Consider the following 13,657-nt stretch of genomic DNA (forward strand, 5'->3'; position numbering starts at 1 on the left):
AACAGCCTAAATTTCCATCAACAGATGACTGGATAAAGAAGATGTGGTATATTTATACAGTGGAATACTACTCAGCCATAAAAACTGACAACATAATGCCATTTGCAGCAACATGAATGTTCCTGGAGAATGTCATTCTAAGTGAAGTAAGCCAGAAAGAGAAAGAAAAATACCATATGAGATTGTTCATATGATGAATCTAAAAAAAAAAAACCAAAAACATAAATACAAAACAGAAACAGACTCATAGACATAGAATACAAACTTGTGGTTGCCAGGGGGATGGGGGTGGAGAGGGACAGACTGTAGAATAGATAAACAAGATTGTACTGTGTAGCACAGGAAAGTATATACAGGATCTTGTGGTGGCTCACAGCGAAAGAGAATGTGACAATGAATATATGTATGTTCATGTATAATTGAAAAATTGTGCTCTACACTGGAATTTGACACATTGTAGAATGACTATAACTCAATAAAAAAGTTTTAAAATAAATAAATAAATAAATAAATACAAACAACAAAAAATATATAAAAAAAAACTGCAGCCTCTCTCCAGCGTTTAAGGGTGCCCACTTTTTAACCCAGAAATCTCACTTCCAAGAATCTATCCGATAAAAATATACATGCAAAAACAAACATATGCCGAACCAAGAATACTCACTGCAACATTGTTTTTTTAAAATAAAAAATCGGCAACGACCTAAATATCCATCCATCAGGAAATGATGCAATAAATCACCATACACCTAACCTACGGAGTCCTCCGTAGCAGTGGAAGTGTTCCAAGGTGTTACATCTAAGCTGCACACGTGATGTAAGCCCACCCCGTTTACGTAGAAGCTGATACGTCCGCATCCGGGTATGTAAATGTGTGGGTCCAGGATGCAGACCCGGCAGCCTCGCGCGTGGAGGGTGAAGAAAGGGTCAGAGGCTTCCGTGTTTTATGCTGTATGATTCTGTACTGTTTGAGTCTTTTACACTGAGAAGGCATTCTAGTATTACTTACGTGATGTGATATAAAGGTAAAAATGAGAAGTATATCAAAGCATATATAATATCGCATAGAATAACCCCCGGGGAAGCCTTGCAGTCATACAATGAAACCCAGCAATGCAACAGTCAGCCTGGAAGAGTCCAGGACCTCCAGACAAAGACACCCTCTGGGCCTTAATGCTGTGCACGGATCTGGCCTGGAAATCCTTCTCTGCTTCTCTCGGGAAGGACGGCCAAGCCACAGTGCCCCCCATCACACTCTCCATGTGAGTCGTGCACCTGAGACTGGCGCAGGAGCGCACGCATTTTTGCAGATCCTCTGTTATCTCTCTCCCTAAGCCTCTTTTATTTAACTGCACCATCTAAAGCAGCATTTAAAAAAAAAGTATATAAGGGAATGAGGATGAGGTCTGGTGACTGAGAAAACAAAAACACGGCTTGTTGTCGTGTGAGAACGCAGAAGAGCCTCGAGGAACGGTTTCTGCCGACGGAGTGCAAAACCGTGTTAACAAGAGAAACACACGTTCTCGCTCCTTTTTCTCTCCTTGAAGAAGTTGGCGGATGGCACGCGGGGCTGAGCGGTCGTGGGCACCGCGCAGACCCAGGAAGGAGGACCAGGCGGCCCTGGCCGGCTCCGTCCCGCTCCGTCCCGCTGGGCCCCGGGCCCGCCCCACTCCCCAGCTCCCCGGGGCCCCCCGCGGCCCCCCGCGACCCCAGCCCCGGGCGCGGCCTCACCACACTGATGCCGTCGTTGAGCAGGGCCTCCCCGAAGATCATCATGTACAGCGGCTCGTTCACGCGCGCCTCCTCCAGCACGGCCAGCACGGCCACCGGGTCCACGGCCGAGACCAGGCTCCCGAACAGCAGGCTCTGCAGCAAAGTGACGTCGCCCAGGCCGAAGGCCGGCACGCGGCAGACCAGGTGCAGCGACAGGCCGACGCCGAAGGCGCTGATCAGGGCCCCCAGCCCCGCCCACCACAGGATGGAGCCGACGTTCTCGAAGAAGGGCCGCGTGGGCATGAAGTAGCCGCCCTCCAGGACGATGGGCGGCAGCAGGTACAGGAAGTAGATGCTCGAGTCCATGACTGGCGGCGACTTGTGGTCGGTGCCGAAGATGATGGCGCCCACCAGCGCCCCCACCGCGATGAGCAGGCAGCTCTCGGGCACAAGGCCGGGCAGCCTGGGGTGCAGGTGGAAGCCTGCGGAGAGCACGAGCCGGGGTTACAGGCGGGCGGGGAGCACGCCCTTCCCAGCCCTAGCATCCTCCCGTACTGGGGGCCAGGGCCCTTCCCAGACTCAGCGTCTTCCTGTACCAGGGGCCGCAGGAGTGCCGGGCGCTGGACAAGGTCAGGTGCTTCACCTGCCCTGCCCCATTTGAGGTCCAGAATCGGCCTCAGCCCCGGGGGCCCTCTGCTCCCTCCTTCCTCCTTTCCCAATCCCAAGGGGCATGAGAGAGTGGAACGCTTCTCTCTTTTTTTAAATTAAACTATACACTGTAACTGACTGTACTTCAATAAAAATTTTTAAATTAAAAACGTATATAGTTGGTTTACAATGTGTTAATTTCTGGTGTACAGTGTAGTGATTCAGTTATATATATATTTTTTCCTTTTCATATTCTTTTTCATTATAGGCTATAACAAGATAGTGAGTATAGTTCCCTGTGCTGTACAGTAGGTCCTTGTTGTTCATCTATTTTATATATAGTAGTTTGTATCTGCAAATCCCAAACTCCCAATTTATCCCTCCCCACCCCCTTTCTCCCTTGGTAATTATTAAGTTTGTTCTCTGTCTATGAGTCTGTCTCTGTTTTGTAAATAAGTTCCTTTGTGTTATTTTTTTAGATTCCACATACAAGTGCTATCATATGGTATTTTTCTTTCTCTTTCTGGCTTACTTCACTTAGAATGATGATCTCCAGGTCCATCCACGTTGCTGCAAATGGCATTTTATTCTTTTTCATGGCCGACTAGTATTCCATTATATAAATATACTACAACTTCTTTATCCAGTCATCTGTCAATGGACATTTAGGTTGTTTCCATGTCTTGGCTTTTGTAAATAGCGCTGCTATGAACATTGGGTGGGTGGTGTCTTTTCAAATTAGAGTGTCCCCTGGATACATGCCCAGGAGTGGGATTGTTGGATCATATGCTAAGTCTGTTTGCAGTTTTTTTAAGGAATCTCCATAATGTTTTCCATAGTGGCTATACCAGACTACCATTTGAGTGTGGAATGCTCCTGCTCTCATGCAAAATCCACTTCTGAAGCTTATGCAGGGTCGATCCCAGTCACCTACACCCCAGCTTGTTCCAAACTTACCTAACCTCACTGCCTTATTCACCAAATGAATACATAAATAGGAAAAGTCTCCATTTTTCTCCCTTTATTAAACAATGACACTGCCACCCAGTCAACCACTTACGAGGAAATCAAGTCACGTTCTCAGGACTCCGCCTTCATCACCTTTGCCCCTTCATGCTATCAGCAATCCATTTCATCAGTTAGCCTCCCATCAGCTGCCCTGAAAGTCTGCCTCCTCCTCTCCACTCCTGCAGCCACTGCCTTCACTGAGCACCTCCCCATTTCTCCTCCTGCTTCCTGCATTGTCCTCCCGATCTCCCACATCCCCCTCTACCTCCCAGTCCATCCCACACTGCCCATGCTACCAGAGGACTCTTCTGCACCCCCTGCATCTGACTGTTTCGTTCCCCACCTAAGACTCTGAAGGCTCCCAGCATCTTACAGAATGTAAACCAAGATTATTTGTGAAGCATCCCTGTGCCAAGACCAACCCACTGAAAGCTCTGTGAGGTGTAGGACTGAACATTTTCTACAACTCCAACTGTTGGCCAAATTTTAAGAAAGAAGACATTAACAAATAAGGTGATAAAATATAATGTTTACGTATACAATGAAATGTGTATTGAATATATCAAGGAACATGACAAGGGATCCAGGCACAGCAGACCCCCTGAGGGGTTTCCCTGAGTCCAGATCCCACACACCCTGCACTGTCTTCTTACGTCTTACATCACAGCCAACCTCACGCCTTTTCACCCTGCAGGCCTCCTTTTTTGTCTTTAGGTACCGTTGTTGCTGCCTGGGTCGTCCTTTTGTTCAACCTGTTTTGGCAGTGCTCAGTCCCTGAGGTTAAGCTTTTCCCCACCTCTTCCCAAGGAAATAATGTATCCTCCTCTGAATTATTACAACACTTCATCTGTACCCGTCTAACAACAGTGGTCCCTTTCTACCATTTGTAGTCTGTGACCTTTCTCCCCTACGAATCTCTAATCTCCTCAGACTCAGGCAGAATGGCGCATATCTTTATATCTTCCCAAGGATGATGAAGGCGTCTTGTCCATAAGCTTGTCTACTTGCCGAAAGAATCTAAAAGTGTATAAATGAATGAATGAGCAGGTCTGATGTTCATCAGAGAAGCTGTTGCATGAGAAGGAGATGCTGAACAGGTTGGTGGAGGACGGCTGGCCCTTCCACAGTTGCACAACAGAGGTGAAGACGTCTTAGGTGGGGAGATCTCCAGGAGAAAGAGGGGAGAGCCAAGAATGGCCCAGCAAGAGATTTGTGACATTCACTGAGTTGCACCATTTGGATGGAGTAAATTTGAATTGGGAAGAGTATTGGGAGAAGAGTTGCGAGAAGCTTTTCAGCCAAACCATGGAGGGCCTGAAAGTCAAGGTTAAAGTCTAGTCTAGTGTCTTGGGGAGCCATTGAATGTCTCCTCAGGAACTTTTAGGTTCAGCCATCCAAAGAGCACGTGGGTTTCCCTGACCAGAGCTTTGAACTTCCCTACCCCCGGGCTAATACAATAGTGGAACTGGTACCAAGAAATGTTGCAAACCACATGCCCAGCCCAATGGCTTCACGACCAGCTTCAGGCTTCCTTCTGGAGTCCTGCGCCCTCCCCTTCCTGAGGACAGCTTCCTCCTCCTCCTCCTCCTCCTCCTCTTCTTCCTCCTCCTCTTCCTTCAGCTAGTGCTGATTCTAACCACATTTAGCTTTCTGAATATGTAAAGTAGGCGAAGAGCCCAGAGTGTGATTTTTCTCAGGCCCCGCGTCTCCCTGGTCTGGTCCTGCTTCCAGGAACCGAGCTTCCTGAAATGAATCCAGCGTCACCCGCCTTAGGCTGAGTGGCGCCGACGCCGGGGTAGCAGGAAGAGCCTTCAGCCTGTAAGCCGGGCCCTTGAAGGGAAGCACGATGTGAATTTCACATTTCACGATTCCTCCGCTCCCTGTTCAGGAGGGACAGCAGAGTTAGTCACTTTGAGATTTCACAGTTCTAGCGCCTGGAACTTAAATGGCCACGAATAACAAAGTCCTGCCTGAAACTCAAAGATGGCCCTGCAGTTCCGTTCTGCCCAAAGATTCAAGAATCGTCTTTCTATGATGTTCTCAGAGTGGGACTGAACTACAAGATAAACCACAAAGTCTTTGTGTTTTCTTTGTTCTGTACTATGGTTCTTTGGTAACATACATAGTTGAGTGTTTGAAAAGGACTGGAGAGAGCTGTGCTGTTTTTCTGTTGAAGTACCTACCGGGCAGTGTCAGATTCACTTATCTTCTCCCTTCAGGCCAGGGACCACAGTCATCCCCACACACTGCATGGGTGCTCAATAAATGTGTCTTGATAGAATGACTGAGTAAAAGAACGAATGATGCAGAAGGGTACAGCTCAGTGGTAGAGCATATACGTAGCATGCACAAGGTCCTGGGTTCAATCCCCAGTACCTCCACTAAGAAAAAAACACTTAAAATTTTTTTAGATAAAAATTCATTCTAAAAAAAAGAATGGATGATAATACTAATGATTATTAATTCTATTTTGACTCAAAATGTATGATAAAATGTCTAAAAAAATCTACATGATACCTTAAGTGTTAAAGTTTTATGTGATTAGCATTGGCGTTATTATAATTATTATTATTAGCCCCAGGTGAACGAGGTACCATATATAAAACTAGAAGCCCAGCACTTGGCACATGGTATACATAAATATGGCCTTCATTTCACACACAACATAAAAATAACCTAAATTCTTAAAGACTAGCAAATAGGAAATTGTGCTTGAATCAGCGTGATCCCACTGAAGACCTACTTCCGTTTTCTTTTTTTAAAGTATGTTGAATTGCATCAAGAGGAAAATCAAGGACATTTAACCAGCAGTCCTATGAGCAACAGTGTCCTCACGGGAGTTGTGAGCCTGTGGACATAGTGAGTCTGGGGACGTATACCTGTAAAGAACTATCCGAGTCCTATGCTAATATAAAACCAAGCAAGATATGTCCTTTCTGTATTGCGATGTTTACTGACACAGAACGGAAGCCTCTTTCCCATTCGAAAATCCCTGTTTGCACCAAAGAGAGATCTCAGAAATCATTTCACAGGTGAACATACTGAGATTTAGAAAGACAGAGCGACTAGCCGGTCAGTGGCAGATCTAATTTTCTGACTCCAGACGCACTTCACCCATTACTGTGGAAAGGAAAAGAGAAGTGGGTGGGACCAGCGTGTCTGGCATTTTTACGAAGGAAAACTCTAGACCCACATAAGATCGCTTGGGATGTTCTCAGCGTCCATGTGGTTGCCTGAAAGATGTTAGACCCCTAGCTCTGAACGAAGAATAGTGTCCCTTGGAAAAGCCATTTTCACTTGAGCATTTCTTAGAAAGAATGTAAAGCCCTCTTAGAAATAACATGAGACTAAATAATGTCATTTAGTCATTTGACAAACTCACAAGAGTCCTTCAGGCTAGTGATTTCATTCTATCTTCACACCTTACTAGCTCTAAGTGAACAGCAGTCAGGAAGGGCACCCAGTGAACTTGCCAGCGCCCCCAACATCCCTGGGGCGGGAGTTAGGTGAGGAGACAGAGCCCACCACCCTGATGCCAAGGACTTAAGTGCCTGATCTCATGACTCGACCCACATCTTGCAGCCATTCTGAAGGAAAATATAAATCAGTATCAACTTGTTTCACAGGTTCAACCTCAATGAGGCAACCTATCCACTCAAATAACAAAGTTCACCACCGAGGCCAAGGAGACGCTCTGTTTGACAGCTGGCACAATGGTAGCAACTTCTGGAATAGCTGGTTTCAAGGATACGAGAGGGTGAAGTTGGAGAGTAAATGGTCACAGAGTGGAAACCATCACATGGCTTTTGGGCACAAAGAACCCTGGTTAGAATTTAACCCATTAACTTGAATCCACTTTATGTCACAAAGGAAACCAGAGGAACTCCATGCACTGCATTTGACAGGTGTAAACCAAGACTGTACGGACAGATCCTATCTCATATGCCCCCATACCCCATCACGGAGTGATACGAGTTGCCTGTAGTTGTCTAGTTTCTTGCTTTCGGCTAATTTGCAAGGAGCACACGCCACTTTTAAAGAATCAACAATGGAGGTCTTTGATGAAGCCTGTAGCTCCATGGCCAAGAATGAAGGAAGCACATTTTACAGAAGAATCATTATGTGGTTCCTGAAATTTCCAGTGGGCATCATTCCAAGGTCTACATGTTTGGCTCTGTATTTCTTAAAGCATAGAGCTCAAGATTTTTACATGCCAAATAATGTCACATGGTTGTCACCCTGAAATGAGAGGAAATCAAAGCAACCCAGAGCCCAGATGTAGGCTCTTGAATTTCAAAGCACAATTCTGAAGCATTAAGTGCCTTGAGAAAAATCAGTCTGGACTTTCCCTTGACTCAAGGAGACAGCATCTTTGATGTAAGAGCAGTCACAGTTAAATCCACCAAGCCCACCCCCTAAAAGGCATTTACACACACATTATCTCAGGTGGGAGACAACTCCACAAACCAGGTGGGTGTTTGGGGCCTTACCTATTTTTGCAAGGGATGCTAGAAGTATCCAGAGGGTGACCTCATAAGGAATTTGCACGTAGTCATAATCCAGAGAGAAAACAGAGATCGTCTCAGCTGGCTCAAAGCTGGCAGCGGCAAACCGCACATTCAGGTCGTGCTGGGCAGAGGAATTTGTGGATTCGTTCAGATCAGAGGATGCTCCGGAACTCTTAAGGGCCACTAGCAAGAGCAACCAATTCCAGGGACTCAAAGGCACACGCAGCTGAAAACCCATGCTGTGGGCTTCTCCTCCCCCGTGCACCTGCGTGTGCCTCCCTTCTGAAGTGAGGAGGGTTTCCAGGGAGCAGTGACGCCCACCTGGGTCACAGGTGTTAGACGTGCAGTAGGTAGGTCCTTCCAGGAAGAGTCCAGGTGTGTCACTGAGCTCTGAGTATCGATGTTTTCAAATCATCTTTGAAGCATTTGTGTTCAGACAACTCAGCCTCGGGCTCAAAAGCACCCAGTCGTACAATAGACTCGAGAAAGCTACCTGTGCGACGTTCATCCGATCACAATTTGAAGAGCAATTTATGAAGGAAAAACACCTCTTCATTCAAAGCTGTTTCCTCACTTCACTGCGCACTGGTTTCCTCTTGTGGGCGAAAATTGGAAAGGGCACCACGGTGCTCATTCCAGGTGATACCAGAGAAGGGAAGGGAATCCTTCCCTTTCTACCAGACCCCAGGAAGGGAGCCGCCGGTCCTGCACCTGCTCCTTCTCTCCCCTCCCTGCTCGCTCACCTGTTTTGAATAGCCAAGGCTGCAGGTAGCTCTTGAACTACACTTAATTATTTGCTCAGATGTGACTTTAGTAATGAAATGCTTTCCCTGCGTTCCCTGGAGGCCACACTGCTGACACCTAGTGGACGGCCGCAGTACAACACCTTGGCGGACCTTGGTTAAGGTGACCAAGGTAATTCTCACCCAAACCAGGGCACTTTTAAGAGTCAAGAATAGCTATTGATAATTACGCCAGACTATACGTGTAAACCAGGGCTGTCATGGAAAACTCCGCCATATGGTCTTTATAAATGAGGGAGGAGGAGGAGGAGGAGGAGGAAAACTGGTCTCCATGGGCAAAATTCAAAGTATGAAGTTCCAGCTCTCTGTGAACTTTACATGGCATTAAAAAAAAAAAAAGAATAATAATCAGAGAAACCAGCTCCATGACTGGTTTTGAAACTGGTTTTGAAAAATTCAGTGGCACATCCAATCTTTTCATTTTAAAGAATTGTGTTATAATTGCCTGGTTGTTATAAAGGCAGCTCCCTCAAATTACAGTAGCCCAGCTCTCTCTCCCATCACTGCCATTAATCTGAATAACACATTCTGGTCCTTTAGGATGCAGGGCAGAAGCATCTTACCTCCTCCCACTTTGGAAGAGGGTTTCTCTTGGACATCTCCCATCAGTCGGTGAGCTCATCAAAGCAGACCTTGGAGTTTGCAGTGCCCAGCGCAGTGCCTGGGACAAAGGGGCTATACTTGATTGACAGACATTGAAATGAGAAGTTTTTCACACCAACCTCGTGTGTTCCACCACCTGGAAAAGTTAAAGTCTTCCTTTAAAATTTCACAGCAAACTCATTTCCACCTAAGAATCAAAATTAAGGGAGGCAACACAAAGAAGTGTTGCCGGAAAAGCTATATTTCTAGGAAGCTTCTGAATGAAGCAATACTGTGGTGGTTGAGGACACAGGTGCTAGAGCCAGGTGACCCGGGTTCAAACCCCAGCTCTCCCATTTACTCGCTGTGTGACCTTGGGAAAGTTACCTAACCTTTCTTGTGCCTAGGTTTCCTCATGGATAATGTAAGGAAAAAAACAAAAAACGTGTCCTGTGGACTAAATGAGTTGATATTCATAAAGTGCTCAGAACAGTGCCTGGCGCAAAAGAAGCACTAAGTCAGGACGTAAGAAAGGGGGAGAAGGTGGGATGAAGATGAGGAGGGCCTTCCTTCATTGAACAAACATGAAAAATTGTTGTTGTATGTCCTGGGGATAAGAAGTAGGAAAAGGTGTTTACTCAGGAAGAGAAGGTGATGTTTCAAGAACACATTTACATTGTGCAGGTTTTCCTGATCGCAACCAAGGGGATGCAGACATTTGTGGGTGGGGGGTGTCAGGGCAATTGATAAGGAGCCTTTTAATTTCTATCCTTATAGTTTAAGTGAAACAAATTCTTCCTGATGTGTCTAAATTGTAATAAGATCCAAATGATAATCACCAGTTACAGTAATTCTTTGGGCAGGACTGATTCCCAAGTCATCAGAGCACCATAGGAGCTGAACGCTTACCTGCCTAGACTTGTACATAGAAAAAGAGAGTGTGAATGTGAAGGAAGGAAAACCCAGCTCTGACTTGCAAAGCAGAGCATTAAAGGATTTCTTCTGGAATTTTCGGTCAGCAGCAGACTACCAAATTATTGAAAGGTTTTGGTCTAATTATCCGGGTAATTGTATTGGCAGCAGAAACCTGACCTGCTCTGACCCTCTTTGGGGCCAGGTCCCAAGAATCCTTGTGGTCCTTGTCATCTGCCCTTCTAAACCCGTCCACTCATAGAGTCCAGGGTGGCGAAGGAATGACCTGTCATCCTCTCCCAAGTGGATCCCTTATAATTTAAGTGACCAAATCCGGTCCACCCTCATGAGACTAATTAAGGGGTGACGCACTCAGCAGGGGATTCTCCCATCACCCAGGACTCCAGCTGTGTACAGCTGGAAGCGGAGTTTTAGGGGGTTGGTTGTCTTCCTTTTTACCCTCAGTTTCCCAAAGCAACTTTTGTCTTTGAGAAGTTCCAAAAGAACAAAGCATACTATTCTTTGCCTGCTCACGATGAACTGGAGACTCGTCTCCCCGAGAACAGTTTGAAACAAAATGATCAGCATGTCTTCTCTTCCTTCCCATAGTGTGTGGTAGTAACTGACTTCCCTGGAAAGGATCAACATGGCACTTCTGGAACTCGAGTATCTGTTGCTTGCCCCTGAGCTCTTGTTACGTCGCTGGGGCTCAAATTGAATTCTTTTTTTAGGAAGAAAAGAGAAGAAGAAAGCAGTGATAGGGAATTGGTCAGTGCTGTCCAGAAACATGACTTGCTTTCCAAGCCCACAGCTAGCAATTAGGTTGGATGGCCTTGGACGAAGTTCTGGTCCATCATACCCCTAAATTGAAAGCCTGCAACCCAAGCTGGAGTGAAGTCAAGAGCTTTGACCCTGCTTTCAGGACAGGAAAGCTGAGCTCTGTCTCTGCTCCCCAAAGTCAAACTTCTGTTACTCAGAGAGAAACAGAGGGTGCCATGGAAGGGTGTCCTCAACTCTGGGAGATTCCCGATGAGGAGGAGGAGAAGGGAGGCACTGGGGTGGTGCAGTTGGATGGGTGGGCATGAATGCCAGTTCTGGAATGGAACAGGTTTTTACACCAGAGTATGGCTAACGTCAAGGTCTTACAGTTCCAATGTGATCGTTTCCCTAAGGAAACAGGGATTCTGTCGAGGGAGAGACTGGAAGTTGTGTGGTCCTGGGCATGTCCTGCACACCTCCAAGCCTCAGCTGCCTCATCTGTGATGAAGATGATGATGACAATGACAATGAGGAGGACCATCTTAAGGATGGTTTGAAGATTAAGTGACATAACATATGACAGAGAGGAAAATGCTTGGTATATGGTAGGTCCTAGATGAATTTTAGGTTCATTTTATTTCAAAAAGATTATAAACTCTATATGGGCATCAGTCTTCTATCCCTTTAATAGTTGCCGTAATTCCTAAGCAATGTCCTTTCTGCAACATCCTCTAAATGAACAAACTAACTGGCCAAAGTAAGACAGCAGGGGATTTGAAATGAAATGCGTCATCTTCCTCTACCTCCACATTATCACCAGTCACAACTGTTCAGAAAACGAGTCACGAGGCTGGCTCATCCCAGACTAATGTGGTGAACTAGCAACTGTACCTTCCTCACGCTTTCTTCTCTGTTTCAGGAACTGTCACCTCCCTTTCCCCCTCCACAGCCACCATCCCTTGTGCTAAAAAATACCTAGTAAGTGTGTCCTTCTATTCCTTCTGAAATCTCTCCTCCTCTTTTACTTTCTTTCCTCAACAAAAGTATTTTTCCTTTAGGGTGACTTTGACATTGGGTTTGGAGGAACACTGACTCTCACTACGGTGAGTGGTTAACATGGGCTGCCACTGGGGAAAGGCTTCCTCTGATGGCCCAGAAGAATTGGTTAAATGGAAGTGGCAGATACAGGCTAGTGAGATGTGGGGTGATCTCACGGGCCAGCAGAGATTTCCAGCCTTCTTTCCTAACTGGGCTTCAACATGTACGTACCTAACATCCGGGCTTCCAAATACAGAAAGCAAAAACTGACAGAACTAAATGAAGAAATAGACAAATCCACAACATAGTCTCAAATCGACAATTCTCTTCAAATTGATTTAGACGCTTAACACAATTTGGATCAATAACCAAGAAGAGTTTTTAGTTGCTAGGAGAAAACTGATTCTAAAATTTTAATGGAAAGGTAAATGTCCTGGAATAATCAAAGCCATTTGGAAAAGAAAATAAAGTTGGAGGAATTACACTGCTCAATTTTATAAATCAATATAAATTACAACCACCAATACAACGTGATATTGGTAAAATAACAGATCAGTGGAGCAAAATCTTTTACTTTCAATCTACTTATATTATTATATCTGAAATGTGTTTATTGTAGAAAGGATATAGTTGTCACTTACAAATGTGTTCTAATAATCTTGGTCTTTTAATTACTATGTTTATACCTTTTACATTTAATATAATTATTGATACGTTTGAATTTATGTCTATCATTTTATTATTTAATTTCTGTTTATTTCCCTAGTTTTTTGTTTCTCTGTTTTCCTTTTCCTTCCTTCTTTTGGGTTATTTAAGCACTTCATTAGTCCATTTTGGTTTATCTGTTATGTTTTAACAAAATTGGTTTTTCATTTGTTTGTTTTAGTGGTTGCCCAAGGGATTAAAATACAGCACACGTGAGCTTTCACTCTCTTCTTAGAAGCAATGTTTCATCACTTCAAGCGGTGTATAGCTACCTCACCACCATCTGAGGTCCCCTACCCTTTCTTTCCCTCTCGTGTTGTAGTTGACTTATGTCTACCTACATAAAAAGTTCCATCAGAAAATGCTATAATTTTTTTCTTCCAATGGATTGTATCCTGAACATTTTAAATATTGTATTATGCAACTCTGGATCTTGTGGAAACCCTATGTAGAATGCTATTTTGATTGAGTAGGCAACTGACCCAGTTGGATCCAAGCCTAAAATTCTAACCAGCCTTGTGGTTTCAACATCAATTCCATTTCACTGTCCTTCAGTTCTATTTAGACTTGTCCCTGGGACTCAGGAAGCAGTCTATCTTATAGTTGAATTCTCAGAGTTTACGGTATTCTGTTTAAAGTCAACTTCACCCATATGCAGCTTGGGGATGAGCCCAGGAGTTTTGTAAGCAACTTCATGGGTTTGCTTCCCTGATCCACTCTCTGTCTGCATCTCCAAGGTACTTCCCAGCTCTGCAGGCCTCTTACCCTCCTCTTCGCAGTCCTCTGGCAAGAATGTTGGCACTTGACATACTGCACTCTGCAGTGCACTCCCTTCCACTGCTCCCATCTCCCAGCCAAATGGTAAGAGGAAAGAGAGACCAAAAGAAAAAAAAAATCAATAGAGATTTGTCACACTCCCTTAAGGCCACAGCCCCTTGTATCAAAATGGACAATTCCTTTTTGGCAGAGATGCAGGCCCTT

General features: G+C 45.2%; 1 protein-coding gene across 1 annotated transcript in view; it reads right to left on the bottom strand.

Moving 5' to 3' along the window:
• Positions 1 to 8,115, bottom strand: part of SLC9A4 (solute carrier family 9 member A4) — a 39,439-nt gene extending 31,324 nt beyond the window's left edge. Inside the window, exons 1-2 of the mRNA XM_072951584.1 lie at positions 7,860 to 8,115; positions 1,732 to 2,195 (exon numbers count right to left, since the gene is read on the bottom strand). Of these exons, the coding sequence (XP_072807685.1) occupies positions 1,732 to 2,195; positions 7,860 to 8,115 (720 nt within the window). The remainder of the gene's footprint in view (positions 1 to 1,731; positions 2,196 to 7,859) is intronic.
• Between the last annotated feature and the right edge of the window lie 5,542 nt (positions 8,116 to 13,657).

This window comes from Vicugna pacos, chromosome 28 (genome assembly GCF_048564905.1).
Source record: "Vicugna pacos chromosome 28, VicPac4, whole genome shotgun sequence".
NCBI lineage: Eukaryota > Metazoa > Chordata > Mammalia > Artiodactyla > Camelidae > Vicugna > Vicugna pacos.